This window comes from Triticum urartu, chromosome 7A (genome assembly GCF_056163025.1).
Source record: "Triticum urartu cultivar PI428250 chromosome 7A, HENAU_Tu73, whole genome shotgun sequence".
NCBI lineage: Eukaryota > Viridiplantae > Streptophyta > Magnoliopsida > Poales > Poaceae > Triticum > Triticum urartu.
The window spans coordinates 683,216,525-683,235,233 of record NC_141879.1 but is presented as its reverse complement, the minus strand read 5'-3'; the positions used below and the strand labels follow the sequence as shown (position 1 = coordinate 683,235,233).

General features: G+C 46.5%; 2 protein-coding genes and 1 pseudogene across 3 annotated transcripts; all 3 read right to left on the bottom strand.

The window, feature by feature from the left end:
* Window positions 1-5,524: 5,524 nt before the first annotated feature.
* Window positions 5,525-6,825, bottom strand: LOC147961464 (uncharacterized; annotated as a pseudogene).
* A 1,543-nt stretch (window positions 6,826-8,368) lies between these two features.
* Window positions 8,369-8,918, bottom strand: LOC147961463 (aspartic proteinase CDR1-like). The gene is made up of 2 exons (XM_087533816.1): window positions 8,709-8,918; window positions 8,369-8,584 (listed from the first exon to the last, which is right to left on the bottom strand). The coding sequence occupies exons 1-2, from the start codon at window positions 8,916-8,918 to the stop codon at window positions 8,369-8,371; spliced, it is 426 nt and encodes a 141-aa protein (XP_087389942.1).
* Window positions 8,919-9,794: 876 nt separating this feature from the next.
* Window positions 9,795-14,847, bottom strand: LOC125525588 (uncharacterized). 2 transcript variants are annotated; one of them, XM_048690596.2, is made up of 3 exons: window positions 14,684-14,847; window positions 10,503-13,274; window positions 9,795-10,420 (listed from the first exon to the last, which is right to left on the bottom strand). In XM_048690596.2, the coding sequence occupies exons 1-3, from the start codon at window positions 14,694-14,696 to the stop codon at window positions 10,017-10,019; spliced, it is 3,189 nt and encodes a 1,062-aa protein (XP_048546553.2). In that variant the 5' UTR covers window positions 14,697-14,847; the 3' UTR covers window positions 9,795-10,016. The 2 variants fall into 2 exon arrangements, with proteins under 2 accessions (XP_048546553.2, XP_087392379.1); XM_087536253.1 differs by lacking the exon at window positions 14,684-14,847 and having other exon boundaries at window positions 10,503-13,728.
* Window positions 14,848-18,709: the final 3,862 nt, after the last annotated feature.

Sequence of the window (18,709 nt, the reverse complement as noted above, 5' to 3'; positions counted from 1 at the left end):
TCTGCTTCTCATCATGTCTTCACTTTCCTTCACCATTGACGAAACTATTCAGTCAAAAATCGCCGTTGACGATGCCAAAGACGACCGTAGCTCTGTGTCTGAATGTAACCGTCGGGTGCACACTTCACTTCTTTGTTCTTTGTCGCACAAATTTCTTCCTTGGATTAGCAATCTTGATACTTGTGAGTGCATAGACGTACAGGGAAAAAATACCAATCAATCGTTAGATCATTAATTGATCACAAGAAGACAAGATCAAGTTGGGCAGTTTCTTGATTAATTTCCCTTCTGCATGCTGTTTTCCCGTGAACGGAGTGGCGGCCGATTGCATAGCGTGGCTTGGTTCAAGGGATTCGTCCATTTTTGCCATCCTTGTTCTGTCGCAGCCAGCCTCGCTAGCACGGACTGCAGCCGCGCTGCGCACAACGGCCAGTCATCTCCGCCGACGGCACGCGGAGAGGCCCGCCGGGATGCCGCGGTGGTGGCCGCTGTTTCGCCTCTGGCGGAAGTGCCCGTCCTCGTTGCTTGAGGACCGGGGCTGTGCGTGACCGCCGTCGGGATGACCTTTTCCTCTCTCAGCGGAGAACAAACGTGCTGATAATAACGTGTAAAGAAACGAAGTAAATGTATAGTCCTGAGGGGACACGAACGAACGGACATATCCATTTGGGAGGGTGCGATCAGAAGACACGGCGGTTAGCAAATACTAACCGCATGTCGATTTACTAACAATTCCAACACGCCATAATTCCTATTGTGCAGTGCAACACGCCATAATTCCTCGGATCGGTATCCTTTAGTATTACTTGTCTAGCTTTATCTTTTTCCCCTTTTTATACCAAAAAGATAATAACTACTTTAAAACTTCGCCGAAAGTACATAGCGCATCTTAAACATAATAAAAATTACATCAAAATTTCAAGATCACCGAACGACCACTACTGTTGTCAGAACGAGCCACCGACACGTCAATGTCGCTACTCCCCTACCGAAGCCGGCTTGCGGTTAGGACAAGGTTTTGGTTACCGAATGATGCATTTTTACCGAGGGGGACCGGTAAACGTGGTTACCACGGTTACCGTGGTCAAGGAGTGGCCGAGCTCATCGTCTTAGGATGCATTGTGACCATATGAAAACCGCAGACATCATCAGCAGGGGAAAAAAAGATAAGCGGCAACGAAGCATCGCAAAACATGCATGCACAACTCAAGTCGGGCAAATTCTCACCGAAAATTTCGGCAGCATAACGCGTTGTTTGGTTGGGAACGAAGCATCGCAAAACATGCATGCACAACTCAAATCGCTCCACGGCCATGCCGGCCTTCTCTTTTGTAGTGCTTGGTGGCTCCATCTTTCCCATGCATGGAATTACATACGGACTTCTACCTTATAGATTGTTTATTCCCAAAAAAGGGAAGCACAAGTTATTAGCTACGCCAAATGCTTGCTGTTTGCTCCTTGATATTTTAACGCCTCTGCTCATCATTTTAATTTTAAACTCCCGCAACAAAGTTGAACGGGTTCGAGTTCTATGTCTGATGGCTGCTGCATGCATGCATGCACTTTTTTTAGGTATAATACTAGTGCATTTGGTTTGAAAAATAAAATTACGGATATTGAACATGCAACTCAGGCATTAGCTGTTGGCGCTGGTGCTTGGGTTTCAGACCATTCTAGTACTCTTTTGTGTTGCCTTTTCCTGCCCTACAACGCCGTCTGATTAGGTCATTTTTTTACCAGACCACTCCTCTCTTTTGTTAAGCAGCAAGAAAGAACTGCAACACAATGTACTAACCTAGTCTTTGATACTAGTTGCTTTTACTTGTTGGATGCCTGCCTTACCAAACTCATAGTACTAACCTATTGCCTGCTAACATTTTCTGCCCTAACCTAGCTAGTATGCATCAACCAAATGTACTTACTATATCAATTAATCACTTTAGACATGCGCACCAGTAGCAGCAAGCAAAGGCGCCAACCACCACCTCTAGTCCAGTTACCAAGAAAGATGGATAGTTGAGTTCAATTTACCCCCAGTTCCTTCTTGCTGAAACAAACAAAATACTAGTATCACTACTCCACCGTGCAGCAACAGCAAAGTTCTTTGAGTTTCAGAGGAAGCGACTACTCCGAAGTACACACAGAAAAATGTAAGTAGGTACTATTTTTCAAAGAGATAGTTGTAATTTGCTTTTCTTATCAAGTTGATGCTTCGTAGCTTTGTTTGTGTATGTAAGCATGGAAGTAAAATGTAAACGTCTAATTCTTTGTAATCCAACAGTCCAAAGCAAAGCAAAGAAGAGCAGAATACAACAATCTAATAAGCAAACTGATATATACTAGTATTCAACAAGTATCACATACAATTCAAAGAAGAACTTGATCAAAGAATGGTCAGAGCAAAAAAAAATCTGTTTCTTCATAAGAAGGCACCATCTATGTCAATAAACTGCTTATTGGCATTTCCAGATTGCCTCAAAGTTCAGCTTACCAAAGCAAACCGGAGGAAAAACACAAAAGCTCGAAGCATATATCATAATTAGATTTAGAGGCATGCTCCTGCCGGTAGTCCTAAATAGACCAAGAGGAGGATGCCCATATATTTGTAGGGTATCTATTCCAATCCTCGTTTATCTCTTGAATGAATGTCAAGAACTCATGGTTACAGGAAGCAACATGAGTGTTCAGTGCCTTTTCATTATGGGTGACATTTCGGAGCCAATGTGTTACAAGATCAATGGGTTTGGCTACTTCTTTCAACCAGTTAATGGCTAGGTTTGACATTAGTCAATTTGATTCCCCTTGCAACCAATGTATCCATAGCTAAACAAACACCTAATCCATCATCAACAGGAACATACCTGCATCCACATCCTCAACAGGAACAAACACCTAATCCATTTGCCATTGTCCATCAAATTCACCATCTCTACTTGTTGCCTGCATGTCTACATCACTAGAAAGCTCATCAGCAGTTTGAGTTGTACCATGCCCGAGAAGGAAAGAACAAAGGTCAGATCGAGAGACATGGTGCACTCTTTCCGCGAGAGGGCAGATCAAACCCACAAGCCCTGCCGACCACGGCACGACCTGGTCGATCAGTGTGGCAGTGCATCATCGGAACGGCGTGGCTCAGCTTTTGGCCTCCATGTGTGGTTGTGTTGTAGATAAGGGGAGGTGTCTTGGACATCTGAGGAGCAAATGAAGAGGAAGGGGGAACGCGGGCAGGAGAATTGGATCAAGATTTATAGGAAGAGGTAGGTGCGCGGCTAGCAGCAGGGAAACGGAGGGGAGGCGTTGGATCAAGAAGTAGAGAAATGCAGGGAGGCGTTGGATGCCAGGTCGATCCTCGTGAAGTGCAGCGAGTGGCTGATGGATAGCATGCAGCACCGACGAGACGAGAGAGTAAATAGAGGAGGAGTTTGCGCGTGGTTTTGAGGGAGAATTAACAGCTCCCTGTTGCCATTTATATAGGGGGTAGTAAAATAGATGAGGGAATCCAACAGACGGACGGACTAAGGCTGGTCATAGTGGGGAGTAACTTAGACTAGTGTCATATGCATGACACTAGTCTAAGTTACTACCTTTATAGTGCAAAGTAACATAGTACTAGTGTCATATATGGCCTCATTTAATAGTTTGTAGACTCATGTTGTCTTGGAAAGCGCTATGTTACAGTAACATATTATGTTACTACTCCTCATTAACTACTTGCCACATAAGCAGAAAATTCTCGAGGTGCGCTATGTTACTACTCCCTCCTTTCCGGTTTATAGGGCTTATCTCAAAATTTTAGTTTTTCTATTTTATAAGGCTCAATTTGGATGTTTCCCATCACATGTTCAGATTTCAAGGTGCATTAAATCATTGCATGCAAGTATTAAGAGAAAATTAACCAACGCATGTAATTTATGCATGCATGCATTGCGATTAATGCATTTGTAAACATACTTTTTTGAGAAAAACAAAAACATTAATTGAGTGCTTTTGCAAACTACAAAAAGTATTCCACCACTCACCATCTACCTTGGTTGGTGAGATTTTTGATTTGAGCCTTATAAGCCGGAAAGGAGGGAGTACCTAAGTTACTCCCACTATGACTAGCCTAACTAATTTTTTCGTTGCCGCCTCGAGAGAAACTGGTGCATATCTCTCTACTACGTATCTATCCAACCCAACTTTCCCCCCTGTTTTTAGGGGCCAGTATCTATCTATGTACATACTGTATATTGGAGCCAAATCTGCTAGGTCGACAAATACTACTACGAGTATTCATATATTTTTGGACGGTCGAGCTAACTAATTTCTTGCTTATCATGATAGGACTACTACTATTGTTAATGGCCTGGAGAAAGCAATCTGATGCTAAGTACTACTAGTATCTATCTACTTTGGCCCTACTCTTCTCTTCTTGCTAGAACGCAACATTACGTACCTGCTGCTGACTGACTGGTTGGACACGTTCATGGCCATTTGTGTGATTTACCTACTGGTTGGCTGTTGTTTGACACCTTTCCAAACAGGTTTTGTGCTTTGCCTCCTCCAGTGTCATCATCAACACCAGGATGGATTTGTAAGCCAATGAATGCTTCTCCTTGGCATACACAAACAACAACACCGTGCGATCAATGCAATCATCCATAGAAAAAGGCACAAACGGGAGAGATGACAAGATTTTATCTGCTTGGAAACTCAAGCAATCAATCAAATCAAGCATGATCCATCCATCCATCCAGAAATACATCAATATGGCCAGAAATTTGACAAGCATTCTCTTGTAACAATGGTAGTACTATCTATATATCAAAACATGATGTCAAGAGTAGTAGAAATACAACACTCAAAGTAAAACACAACGCCAGCTCATTGGATGGGAATCATTTAGTATTAGTACTTGTCTCGCTCTATCTTTTTTTTCCTTTTTATACGAAAATGATCAAAACTACTGTAAAACTTCGCCGAAAGTACATCGCATCTCAAAAAATTATATCGAGATTTCAAGACCACCGAACGACCATTACTACTACCAGCACGAGTCACCGACGTGTCGATGTCGCCACTCCTCTACCGGAGCTGGCTTGGGGTTAGGAGTGATTTCTTAAAGACAAGGCACATGTTTTATCTCTGGAAATTTCCTGGTAGTGTTTGATAATGTCTTTTCGCTCTTGATCATAGCCAATCCTCCAAACCTTATGAGGGGGGCGGTGTATGGGCCATGTGCAGGGAGTAGCTCATGAAGGATGGCCCACACGTTCAACTCGACGAGATTAGTTTTAAAAGTCTTGTTAAATATTCCATTGTGCTGGTGCAGATTCGGTGACAAGTGTGTCAAGGAGTGGCCGAGTTCATCGTCTTAGGATTGACCATGATTGGATGCATTGTGACCATGTGGAAACCGTGGACACCATCAGCAAGGAAAAAAAGAAGAAAAGTATGACATGTTTTTACTGGGTCTTGAGCCATGCTTATTTGTCTAGAGACGAGTGATAATTTTTTCTTCCGTTGCAATGCACGAACATGTTTACTAGTTATTATTTTCAAGACCCCTACATAGTCCACCAAGCTGGAGCACAAAGAACTCTACCAGGTCCATCTCGTACGCCACAGGCGTCCGACTGGATAGAGGCTGCAAGCAATCCATGACCTTCTCCATTACCTTCTTCTCGAGGTCGAGGACGAAGATAGCGCTGCTCCTATACAGCACGAGCAGGGCTCCCATGTCGAAGTCAAACCACTTCTCAAAGGTCTGATATAGCGGGTGATACTTTGGGTACGGGACCGCGATTGGAATTCTGATCACAGTGCGGAGCCACGCCGCAGGGGTGTCGTCGCCACCTTCTCTGCCTTGCTGCGTCCAAACAGTCACGTGCATGAGATACACGCAAGCGACCGAAAGCTTGCCATCTCTGCTAACGCAGAGGAGCGGCGAGCCTCCGGCACGGATAGGGAGCTTCGTCACGGAGGCGCGTGCCGTGCCCGTGCCCACATCCGCGCTGAGTTTGTATAGCAGGTCGTGAACTCGATCAATGCATAGCCAGTGCGCCGCGCCCTGGTGAACGACGGCGGATCACTCAGCTACAAGGGAGAAGCGGGGGCTGCCCAGGCATAGGGTGGGCGCGCTCCAGCTGCGTGTGGCAACGGAGTAAGAGTTGAGATACACCTGATGATCTATTAGGCTGGCGAGGAGTAGCTGCGAGAACGCGAAGCGCCCTGGCGATGAGGGCGGCTGCTTCCCATCGATGTCGCTGTCAGCGGCTGTGATGATGGCGTAGCCGTGCACGTAGACGGACTGACGGAGCACTTGAGAGGCGGAATAACATGGCGTTCGCCGGTGATAGGGTTGCAGAGGCCGAGGTGCTGGCTGGTCGTGTCCAAGGTGCGGGGGATGAGTTTCATCAGGACGATGCCACGGCGTGCTGCCATGGGCTTGGCGTAGTTGAAGGTGCCGTCGTCGTCGGCGACGAAGGAGGTGAGGGCACATGCCTTGCGGCCAAGCGGCGATCCCGGCGACGGTAGGAAGGTGGGTGAGAAGACCGAGCTGTGCTGCATCATATGCGTATCCATCATCCTTCCACATGGATCGAATCTCGTCTGCTGGAAGAAGAAGCCGAGGAGGCGCGCCCGGTGCCCCACGCCCTGGCCCGGGCACAGTCCGCGGAGGAAGGCCGGGTCGGTGAAGCGGCGCAGCCACCGTCGGCATGTCATGGCGAGCATAAAGAGGCCTTTGACGTTGCCCACGCGGGACAGGACCTTGAGGAGGACGTCCTCCGGCAAGGCCGCGATGGCGTCCGTGCATCTCCGTGCATTAGCAGCCGCGTCCGCCATGTTATTTATGTGCACGTGCAACACTCCATAATTCCTACTGTGCACGTGCAACACTCCATAGTTCCTTCCTCAAAGTAAAACACAACGTCAACTCATTGGATCAGAATCGTTAGTGCTACTTGTCTCGCTCTATCCTGGCTACACGCTAACTGAAGAGAGTGTGGCCACTAAACCATGAGTTTGTGTGCAGGAAATAAATAGTTTGAGGAGGTAGTATCCGTAAAACTTAAATGAACTGTGTTATCAAGTTTTCGCCCGTAGAATGTTTTGAGCCGAACATTCGCATTTTCGCCCGTGGAATGTTTTGAGCCGAATATTCGCAGCGGGTTTCCTGACAGTGCACCAACCCGCTTCCCTTCTTTCCCTTATCCTCCATGCTTGTATGAGGCCGTCAAACTTTGTATTTCCATTAAGCAATTACTCCCGCCGTTCCTAAATATAAGTTTTTAAGAGATTTCAATATGGACTACATACGGAGCAAAACGAGTAAATCTACACTATAAAATATGTCTATATACATATGTATATAGTCTATATTAAAATATCTTTAAAAAGGACTTATATTTAGGAATGGAGTGGGTAATGAAAAGGGGATGACCGGTTGGAAAAAAAACCGGCAAAGCTTTTTGTGCCAAAAGAGCTTTTTATGAAATGTGGTGTCTACAATGGTTATCGCCTCATTATTGGTAGTGCATTAAATTTAACACTAACCTAGCCTTGTCCTATCAAATAGACAAATACTACCTCCTTCAAAGTTTATTAGTCTTGCCTTCATATTTTGTGTTAAACTTTGATTATAAATTTGACTATTGAAATTTAGCGTATATAACACAAAAGGCACACTATTTGATACGTATGTGAAAGAGATTTTCAATAATAGTTTTGTTACATATAAAGTATAATTTATTATTAAAAAAATCGTCGTTTTATCCTTAATAGCAGCAATACAATATGTGCTTATTTCCCTTCTACTCATTGTGATAGATCACTCAAGATTGAACCCACAACCATGCACACCTCCCTCTGAAGAACTCTCTATCAATCTTGGCCAGAGACAACAAATAGATTAGAAAGCATGCATGTCTACTTAATTATACAACAAATAAACCTCACAAGATTCAATATAATTCAATGAAAATCATATCATAAAGTGACAATTCATCATATCCCAACAAACACGACAACAGATTGCATCATATTGATCTTGATCATGTGAGGCAGCGCACGGAAACTTTGTATTGAATCACAAGGGAGAGAGGATGCCATCTAGCTACTGATATGGAACCTAAGGTCTTAACAAAATTACTCACACGAAGGTCGATGAAGATTGCTCCGGTGATGGATTCCCACTCCCGCTTGGTGCTGAAACAGGCCTCAAATTTGGATCTCCTTGGAACAAAAACTTGTGGCAGCGGGAAAAATCATGAAACAATGCTACAAGGATTTCTTGAAATACGGGATTTATCGGTGGACGAAACGACTTAAAGAGGTGCAAACGGCCCCACGCGGCCTCCCCATGCTGGTGGGCTCCTAGCCGCGCCACTTAAAGAGGTAAAAGAAACGACTTGAAGTGACGGCTTCTGTTACGCCTGACTCTGCGGACGTAACGGGGCATCACAAAGATCCCGTTAAAGGCGAGGTTGACGACAGCGCCCCCGGAGAACACCAGCGCGACGCTGGGCACGCTGATGTTGGACTGGCCGCTGAAGTCTAAGCACGTGTCGAATCCCCCGCTGGTCAGGTAGCGCTTCATGCCGGCCTTGAACGCCGAGGCCAGGCCGAGTATGCGGTGGGCGGCAGGCGCGTGATGACGGTGCCGGAGTCGACGATGGACACGGTGGTGAAGACGAAGGAGGGTATGTGTTGAGCTGCCTGCCTCCAACCCGGATGGCCTGAAGGCGCATGTCGTAGAACGTCAGTGCCCCGCGGTTGCTGTACATCGGCGTCATGATGAAACCAAAAGTAGAAGTTGGTGCACCGAGAGCGAGGAACCCGCGCGAGCCTAGATTTGGGGGGAGGCAGTAGGAGAAGGCCTTGCCCAAGGTCCCCGCGGTCTGGGACACGAGAGACTCTGCGCCGCCGCCGAGCCCCATGAGCCCCGTTGTTTGTTGCCTGAGAAGGAGGCCCGAGTTAGACTGGCTGCACCCTAACTGGAAGTTTTTGACGACGGTGGAGCCTAGCGCGAGGGTGTCGGAGCCGTAGGTCTCTGTCGTGCTCGAGCAGTCGCCGTAGGTGATGTTGTACTGCACCGGGAGCCGGAGCAGCTGTTCCCCTGCCCGTCTTGGCTGACCTACACGCAGGCGACCTCTCGCGAAAGTAAAATCGTGTCTCTCGCAAAAGGAAAAAGAAAAAATAAAACACATTGTTTCCTTTTCTGAGAGGAAAGCAAAACTGTGTCTCTCGCAGAAGGAAAAGAAAAAGGAAATGTGTTTTTTTTTCATTTTCGAGAGGCACTGCCGCGAAAGCAAAACCATGCCTCTCGCGGAAGCAGAAGGAAAAACTTTTTTTTCACGCAATTTTTTTCTTCGAATTTTTAAGAAAGACCAGTGAAAACAAAAAAACACGTCTAAAAAGCCGAAAACGCATGTGAAAAAATAAAAAACAAAATCCGGAGGAAAGCCCAGAGCACAACATGTGGCGCGCTCTCAGCCCAGTCCGGAGTGATCATTGGGAAGCTGTCGAAGAAGCGCTGGTTTAGCTCTCCGGAGCTGTACGTCCGTGTCGTATGTGACCACCCGGTCAGGCCTTTTTGTATTCAACAGTGGGCTGGATCATCCAGTAGGCTTCTCTCTCGGGAGTTACAGTTACTACTAGGCTTCAGGCCTTACACCTTTCAAAGTGTGTGTCACATTTCTAAATCACACGTACAATACATAAAAATACTACCCCGTGCACCTAACATGGTCAGATGACTAGGGCTACTAGTCAAAATGCATGGATAAATATTTATTTATGTACCCGGTTCAGTGTAACAATACTTCATAGATACTTCAATATATAAATTTAAAACCCAAAATAGTAGGCCAATATGTTCTAGCTCCATGCCCGCCTGGGAGTTTGGACAGGTGGTAACCCATGTCTGATTGCTAGGTTAAACAAATGCTATTCTGGTTCAAATGGCAAGCAGAATGCGTGACATACTGTACATGTCTTGCCAATATTATTCTTACTTCATGGTGCATATAATGCATCTATGCAGTTATAATGACGTGCTCACTTTGCCTTCTTTCAACATGGTTATCTCTTATCTTGTGCATCCTAGCTGCTGCATCTCTCATGCACATCCTCTCTGCTGATGCTTGCTTGCAACATGATACTGCAACTTCCATGATTGAGAACATCGTGTTGCTGAGATCTTCCATTTTGTAGCTTCCACCCTGCAAACTTCTGACATAAACTTCTTCAAAGGACAGTAGGGCTGGATCAACAATCTTCATTAACATGTCTGGGAATGCATTCTTGGCATACTTCTGTAAGGTCAGCCCATCTTTGAACATGTTATGCGTCGGTGCCATGCCTGTAAACAACTCGAGGATGACACTTCCAAAGCTGTATACATCTCCAGATGTAGAAACTTGACCACCTTCACCATATTCTACATTGCATAGAAAAAAGGTCATGATTTGGCATTCAAAATTTTTGATATGAAAGTAGGTGCTAGAGAAAATTTGAGGTACCTGGAGCGAGATATCCAATTGTTCCTCTTATTCCAACTGACCTCTTTGAATTAATTTGTTGCTCAGCCGCTGGATCTAAAAGAATCTTTGCAAGGCCGAAGTCCCCAATGCGAGCAAGTAAATCACTATCAAGAAGGATGTTGCTTGGCTTCAAGTCACAGTGAACTATTGGTGGTTCGCAGTTGTGCAAGTAATCTAGTGCATCAGCAACATCAACGACAATATTTAATCTCTGCATTAGTGTCAAGCCTTGAAGTTGTTGTGTTGCATGTACATCTTGATGTAACCACCTGTCTAGGCTCCCATTAGGCATGAACTCAAACACAATGGCTTTGAAGTCATTTTGGTTTGAGTCCGAGCTTGAGCAGCAAGTGATGACACTAATCAAATTCCGATGGCGGATATTACTTAATGCCTCACACTCGGCTAGAAAACTTTTGGAGGATCCAGATTGTTGAAGCTCAAAAACCTTCACAGCAACCGTGGTCATCATATTTTTTAGCAGCAACTCACACTTATAGACGGATCCATACCTTCCTTTACCAATCAAATTGTCTGCGGCAAAACAGCTTGTTGCTTGGAGCAATTCGGCATAAGAAACTCTAGGGTAATTTCCATCTACCAATATGAATCCTCTCATGCTGGTGGACTGAGCCCTTTGTTTCCTTCTTATTGTGAAGAATACAAGTGCCAAACTACAACATATAATGATGCCAACAACTACCGGAATAACTATTGCTAGAAGGACATGGTGTATCCTTAAGCTGTGTTCCGTGGATTCTGGTGGGCATGCGGGCAAACGTAATTCTGAGATGCCACCGCAGAGCCCCGAATTCCCATAAAATAGAAACCCAGTCACATTACTGAACACACCTTGCAATGGAACCTTGCCAACCAGATGGTTGAAGGACAGGTCTAAATGGTAAATTGATGTCATGTTCTCCATATCCTCCGGGATCTGACCAGACAATTTGTTGAATGCAAGATACATTGCTTCAATGCCACCCATGAGCCCCAGCTCCTGAGGAATCACACCTGAGAGTGTGTTTTCTGCTAAAGAAAGCAATATCAAGCCTCGCATTTTGCTGATAGCTGCAGGAATGCTACCATTGAAGGAGTTATGGTGCAACCGAAGACCTATCAAGCTTTGACAATTGCTGAGTGTATTAGGTAGCGGCCCTTGCAAGTTGTTCCAGTGGATGTATATGTAAGCAACCTTGGTGAGGAAGCCAACTTCTGGTGGAAGAGGTCCAACAAAATTATTATTTGACAAATCTAGAGCATATGACAAGGATGACAAGTTGAAGATCTCTTTAGGCAATGGACCTGTGAACTTATTGTTGTCAAAGGTTGCTATTGTTAGCTCCCGCAGTCTCCCTAGGCTTGTTGGAAGTGGTCCCTCAAACTTGTTTTCACCAGAGTAAAGTTCTAATAGCTTCGTCAAGTTCCCAAGGGAGGAGGGAATGAATCCTGTCAACCGGTTTCCATTAAAGGCCAAGGCTTGTAGCGAACTTAGATGTCCGATGCTATCAGGCAAGATACCAGTGAATCTGTTGTGAGATAATTGCAAATAATTTAGCCCACCAAGATTGCTTAACCCAGATGGTATCTTTCCGGAAATCTCATTGTGGTTAACACATAGAATTTGGAGTTGTGATGATAGGTTGGTAACAGAGATTGGCAGTACGCCACCTAACTTGTTATACTGGAGGTCGAACAAGCGTAGACGTGTGCAGTTTGCCAAAAACGTAACGAACTTCCAATCATGAGCTGTGGCTGCCATGAGCTGATTTGTTTCTAGAGATAGGAAGTCTGGACAAAGCTTGCCAATATCAGGAGGCACTATTCCGGTGAAGTTGTTAAATGAGATGTCTAGGGAGTATATGTTAGTTGCATTGACAAGAGAAGCTGGAAGGCTTCCTGTAAAGTTGTTGATGCCAAGCAGTAGGTACTCGAGATTTGGGAGGTGATCCCCTAAGTTAGATGGCAGGGTGCCATGCAACTCATTATTTGTCACCCTAAAGCGGGTCAGAGAAGAAAGATTGTAGAAAGTTGTAGGAATAGTGCCGGACAGGTGGTTTTCTCCTAGGTCAATGTAAAAGAGTTTACCGAGCCTGCCAAGGCCCTCGGGTATGGAGCTCTCAAGTTGGTTTGATCTTAAATGTATTTTTTGTAGTGCTGAGAGGTTGGCAAGTGATGGCGGAATAATCCCTGTGAAGTTACTCTTCTGCAAGATTATGGTCCGGAGACTTGACAAGCCTCCGAGCCATGAAGGGATTTCTCCGGTGAGCAAGTTTGACCCAAGATTGATGCTTTGAAGGCTGGTGCAGTTCTTCAACCCAGCGTTCATGTCACCATGAAGCGAGTTGTTGGACAAGTCAAGATATCGTAACCGAGATAGACGACCAATTTGTGAAGGTATTTCACCACGCAAATGGTTCAAGCTGAGGTCCAGAATTTTCAAGAAGGTGAGATTCCCAATGGAAGGTATTATCGGGCCAACAAGTCCCTCCGAAGAGAGGTTAAGCACCGTGACCCTGTCTTTGTGCCTAGCGCCACAAACGACACCTGGCCACCGGCAGAAGTCACTAGTAGTGTTCCATGCAGCTAGGACATCCTGTTGGTTGCTTAGGCTTGACTTGAAGGCCAGCAAGGTATCCCTGTCAGTTGTATGCTGGAACAACCGCTCTAGTGCCTGAACAGATGAACTCAATGCTGGTTGCAGTACATATGACAGGAGAAGCAGCACAAGAACAGGAAACATCAATGACACTGGGAAAGATGACAGAAATATCAGCTTCAAGTAATTGCATACGTTACACTTAAAAAACAAGGCAGTTAACATGTCTAGCAATTATTGTCTGCCGTAACTTCACGATTATAATACTGCGCAGATGTAGCACATTGGACATTGTTTCATCTGCTCTATATATATAAGGTTTCAGTGTTGAGACTTGCTGAAATAATAATTGCGGTTGTCCATACATCATCAGGTCCTTGACGTTTCAATTAGAAAAATAAGCCACTACTACTAATGTCTCCATTAGTTCTCATTGCATTGTGTCATTGCAGAAGTGGGGTGAGTGTTTATACCATCTTGACATTAATATATTGCCCTTCGTCTACAGAAAAATACTCTTGCCGGTCCAAAGTAAGTGTCGTGGTTCACTTATTTTGAAACGGAAGGAGAGTATGTTAATATCTACGACATCACATACGTATAGTATGAAAATACTACCCCCCCCCCCCCCCCCCCCCCGCCCTCCCTCCCCGGTTCATAAATATAAGATGTTTAGGATATTTCAATATGGACCACAAAAGAACTGAAATGAATGAACAAATAGACTAAAACATGTACATATACATCTGATTTAGAAAAAGTTAGAACATCATATATTAGTGAATGGAGTGAGTGTATTTTATGATGAATCTTGAAATTAATTTAGTGTTGAAGATATGCTTATAGCCTTGTTAAAATATTTTTGTCAGTTTACAACAGAGCTGGAACTTCAGTTAATTTTCATTTATAATGGATAGAGTAATTTTTTGTCGATCGGAGGAACATCTAATAGCTAAAACAAACACATATCTCAGCACATATGAGGCTATAAAATTGGAACTGTACCAAAGATCAAGTGACTGATTTTCTTTGCCAATAATGGGATAATTAGCAAAATCAATATTTTTTATCCAATTTCTGAACGTCACTTTGTTTTGTAATATAATTTATGGCTTACTTCTTCCGTTGATTGTGTAATATATTTCTAACGTCTTGCTCCTTTTTTCCCATTCACTGTTATTGGCTACTGATCTTTTTACCACAATCTAGCACCGATTTCCCATGGTTCTAATATCTTTGTTTTTTTTATTTTGCTATGACGTTATAGCTTGTGGGCACTCCTTTACAAAAGTTAAACTACCTATATATATACGTTCCACTTTCTCTCTTTGGTATGAACCATTCATGCTCCTACCTACTAAATGAATCCTTTTCCATTTCTGCTAGATCCATCTACTCTCGTATATTCTTTGAAAAGAAAAGGATGAGGAACCAACCCTCTTCGTGTTGTCCTTGAATATTCAGAATATGGTATGTGCAAATAAACTTTGCACATCATTTCCATAAATGGTCACAAGGTTCTGCGTAAAGACGAGTGTGGAGCTATGTATGAAACACATACCTTTTCGTTCCATGCTGCCGATTTCTGAAGAAAAGCTCCGCCTTCTTGCCTTGACTGTGCCGAACTGCCAGTTGCTTGATATGCAGCTCCTACGTACCTTCGGTATAGCGCCTATATATAGATGAGAGAAGTCAGTAAATGAAGGGGATACCTGATAACACTTTTGCCGATTTTTTAATATTGAAATGCAAAACAGAAAGTCCATCTTCCACCTCTGATACGTCTATCGTGCCTAACATAACCTCCTTTTGAGCCTGTGGCTATTCGGCCAATATATCTCGAGAATGAGTTCCATTTTCTTCTTGTTGGAAATTAAGACCAGGCATGAAATCCAATAGAAAGACAAGGTGAATATATGGTAGTGTCTTGTTTTCTTTTCCTTGCTTTGTTATTTTATGAGTGCCGAAATTGTTTAAAATAAATAAATATCGAGTGCTGCCAATACCATATAACGGCTCTCACACGCCACCTCTTATAGTGCACTCCCTTAGTCTTTGGCAACGATGGTTACTTGTCTTCTTCACATGGGTGTTGCCTTCTTAGGAGGGAAAGTAGTGAGGGCCGTCGCTCTCCTCTGTGGAAAAAGGTTCGGCCTACAGTGACCGTCAGATGCGGGTGATTTTTCAGCCTCATGATTTCTGTGGCGTTCCTTAATTTTCTCATATACTAAGTAAGTGCCAAAAAGCGGTAGGGAGTGCCAAGGAATCTTTGTAAAATGATGGTTACTTGTCCTCTTTAGTTAGACACTGCCTTCTTAAAATAAGAACACGAGGGCTGTATTATTACCTCGCACATGGACATTTTATTGTGTCACCTTCAACTAGGCTGGGATTAGAGAATGCATGCTTGACCAAGGTGCCAGCCAGTATACATCAATTCACGATCTTCCATGAAAATTCTGTGTTAAATAACACCAATATCGGTTAGAAATTCAATCTGTCACCTGAATGACAACATTAATTTGGTTAATACTTTATTAAGCAAAGGACTTTGGAATCTCCCGCGACGCGCCCCGCACGCGTCTGGGAGCCCTAGATCCGCCGCCAGCCCAAGCTCCCCCTCTTGGCTCCTCCTCCCCCTCGCCGTTGGGCGAAGCCCGTGCGCCGCGGGTGGCGACGGGGCATCTCCCTCCCTCCCCTATTCGGGATTCCGGTGGCACGGGCGACGCTGCTCGTGGGGGCACAAGATCCAGCGGGGTTCCCGGTGGCGGTGACGCGCGGATCCGGCGGCTGGGAGGTGGCGGGCGTCCCTGCAGCGCTGATGGCGGAGTTCTAGGTCGCGGCCCGACTTGGATCTAGTCAGGAGGCTGTGGGCGCGGATTGCTGGTGGTGCGCGCTGGTGGGACGGCGGTGGTGGCTGCTCCTGGCAGCGGCGGCTGCTCCAGGTCCGGCATGGCCAGCGGCGTGGGTCCAGGATGATCTGGGCTGCGGGCGGCTGCCCTTGCCTCGGCCGGTGGCTGGTAGAGGTGGCGGCGCATCAGCGGCGGCCCTGGCGGACGTGTTGGCCGGATTCCAGCTGGTTTGGTGGCTTGACGTCGGCGAGCGGCATGGTTGGACTTCTCGGTGAGCGTTCTTGGTGGTAGGTGGCGGTCTGCGGGGTCCCCTTGCCGGTGTACGGACCTTTGTTGGTGGCCTTGTGCGGATCTAATTCTACCGCCGCGATGGGGCCGCACAGTGGGTGTCCGGTGGGGAGGTTGGTGGGAGGGATGGGCGGCGCCGTCACTCAGGCTGCCCGTCACCGGCATGAGGTGTGTTGGTCGTGGATGCGTCCGCTCCCCCTACTCCCCATTCCCCATCCGTTTGTGTGTGGCAGCAGATCCAAGAAGTTCAAGGCAGGACGGGGGCTGCAGTTGCATCGGTTTTGGGTGTCCTCTTGGACCAAAGCTGGTCACTTTGGCTGCTCTTGGGGAGGTCCGTATGTCGGGCGGCGGCCCGGGTGGCGGGAGGTGCGGTGTTCTTGGGCGGAGCATGCGTCTCAGGTGCGGGCACGCAGCCATGGCCACGCGGGTGGCTTGGTTGTGAGTGGTTGGCAAAGCTAGGGTGCGTCGGAGGGAGGTGAGCGCCGAGGTATATCAGCTGTCCAGCCGTGTTCTGGCCGATGGTGGCGGCGTCGGTGATGTCATACCCTTCCTGAAGGCTCCGTCACGACGTTCCCTCTCCCTCCGTCTCCCTCCAGGTGAAAACCTGATCTCTGGATCGGGAGGTGGCGGCTCTATGGTCGTTACCTTCTGGGAGGCACCGCTCCGGAGTCCTGGCTTTGTCGTTGTCCGTTTTACCTCTCCATGGTGGTTTGTCATGATGGAGGTCTCCGTTGGCTCCAAGCGGTCTCCTTTGCATATTCGTAGTTAGCTTGGTGGTCGGTGGAGTGGTGTTTCAGTGCCCGGCACCTTTCTATCTTGCCTTGGGTGTGTGTGTTGTGTGCGTTGGTGGCGTGAGTTTGTATCGTCTCTCGAATGTATATTGCGGTTGTGCTTTATACTATAAAGCGGGGGAAACCCTTTTCCGTTAATACTTTATTAAGCTATTCTAATAACGGTTCCTCCCGCTCTAATATTTTATTCCCCAGATTAAGCCAATCTAATGACTGTGCCTTGTTTAATATTTTATTTCTTGGAATAAATAAACTTTCTTTGCCGATCTTTAGGTTTTCTATAGAACAAAATGAACACTTTCTATAGAACAGACTATATACTGTCTATAGAACAAAATGTGTCCCCTAAGACTTTCTTTAGACTTTGAGGTCTAAAATTAAACAGATTATATGTCCCCTACAGGCTTTCTTTAGAACAAAATCTGTTGGTGTCTAACCTTACCCTAGCTCTCCCTCTAGCCTACCTCTCTCTCTCTCTCTCGCCTCGCTGTGGCTCAAACCCGACGGAGGAAGAAGAAAAAGGAGAAGAACAGAGGACACGGTGGTGCTCCCGGCGCCTGAACGCCCAGCTGCAACGACGGCCAAGTTTTTCCTCAAGCAACAAACTCGAGCTACACCACGCCGTTTACAACGAACCCCACACGGGTTTTATACCCTGGGCAAGCAGCGGGCACGACGCACACGCCTCCACCCAACCGAGTCCACAATCTGGCCTGCTCTGGCCGCGGCCACTACGCGCACGCAGGCACGCACGCACTCAGCTTGCGTCGAGCCTGCAACAGACCGCCTTGATCACCCGGACCAGTTCGAGTCCTACTACTATGGCGCATCATGTGTACATGCACATGCGCACCCAAACGCACACACGCACTCACCCCCGCCACGCTCCCGGTGCGGCTCCGACCGCACCCGTCGCGCCTAACGCGCCTGACACACGCACACACGCGCACGCGACCCGTCCCGGCCCCGTTGCTTATGCCCATCAAAATCAAGACATGAATGAACATCTTTTAGCAGACTTTGTGTGCTGATCTTTAGATCTGTCAAACCAGTTATTGGTATGATAATATAACCAAATTAATGTTGCCATTCAGGTGACAGATTGCATTTCTAACCGATATTGGTGTTACTTAACACAGAATTTTCATGGAAGATCGTGAATGGATGTATACTGGCTGGCACCTTGGTCAAGCTGCATCCAGTGAATGGATTGGTCGAACCACACAATTTGTAGAGCATGCATTCTCTAATCCCAGCCTAGTTGAAGGTGACAAAATAAAATGTCCATGTGTGAGGTAATGATACAGCCCTCATGTTCTCATCTTAAGAAGGCAGTGTCTAACTAAAGTGGACAAGTAACCATCCTTTTACAAAGATTCCTTGGCACTCTCTATCTCCCCCTCCCCCTCCCCCTCGCGTCGCCTCCCCCCGGGCGGCGCTAGGGGCCCCGAAACCCTAGCGCCGCCAGCTCCCTCTTGCCGCCTCCTCCTGCCGCCGCTGCCGCTGGCGTGGGCCACGGTGGCGGCGGGCCCGGTGCCGAAGATTTCTGGGCGGGTGGATGCGGCAGATCCCATCTGAGGCGGAGGGGGCGGCTCCTCTCGTGCGATCCAACGGCGGTGGTTGGGACGGCGAATCCGGGCTGTGCGGCGGGGGCCG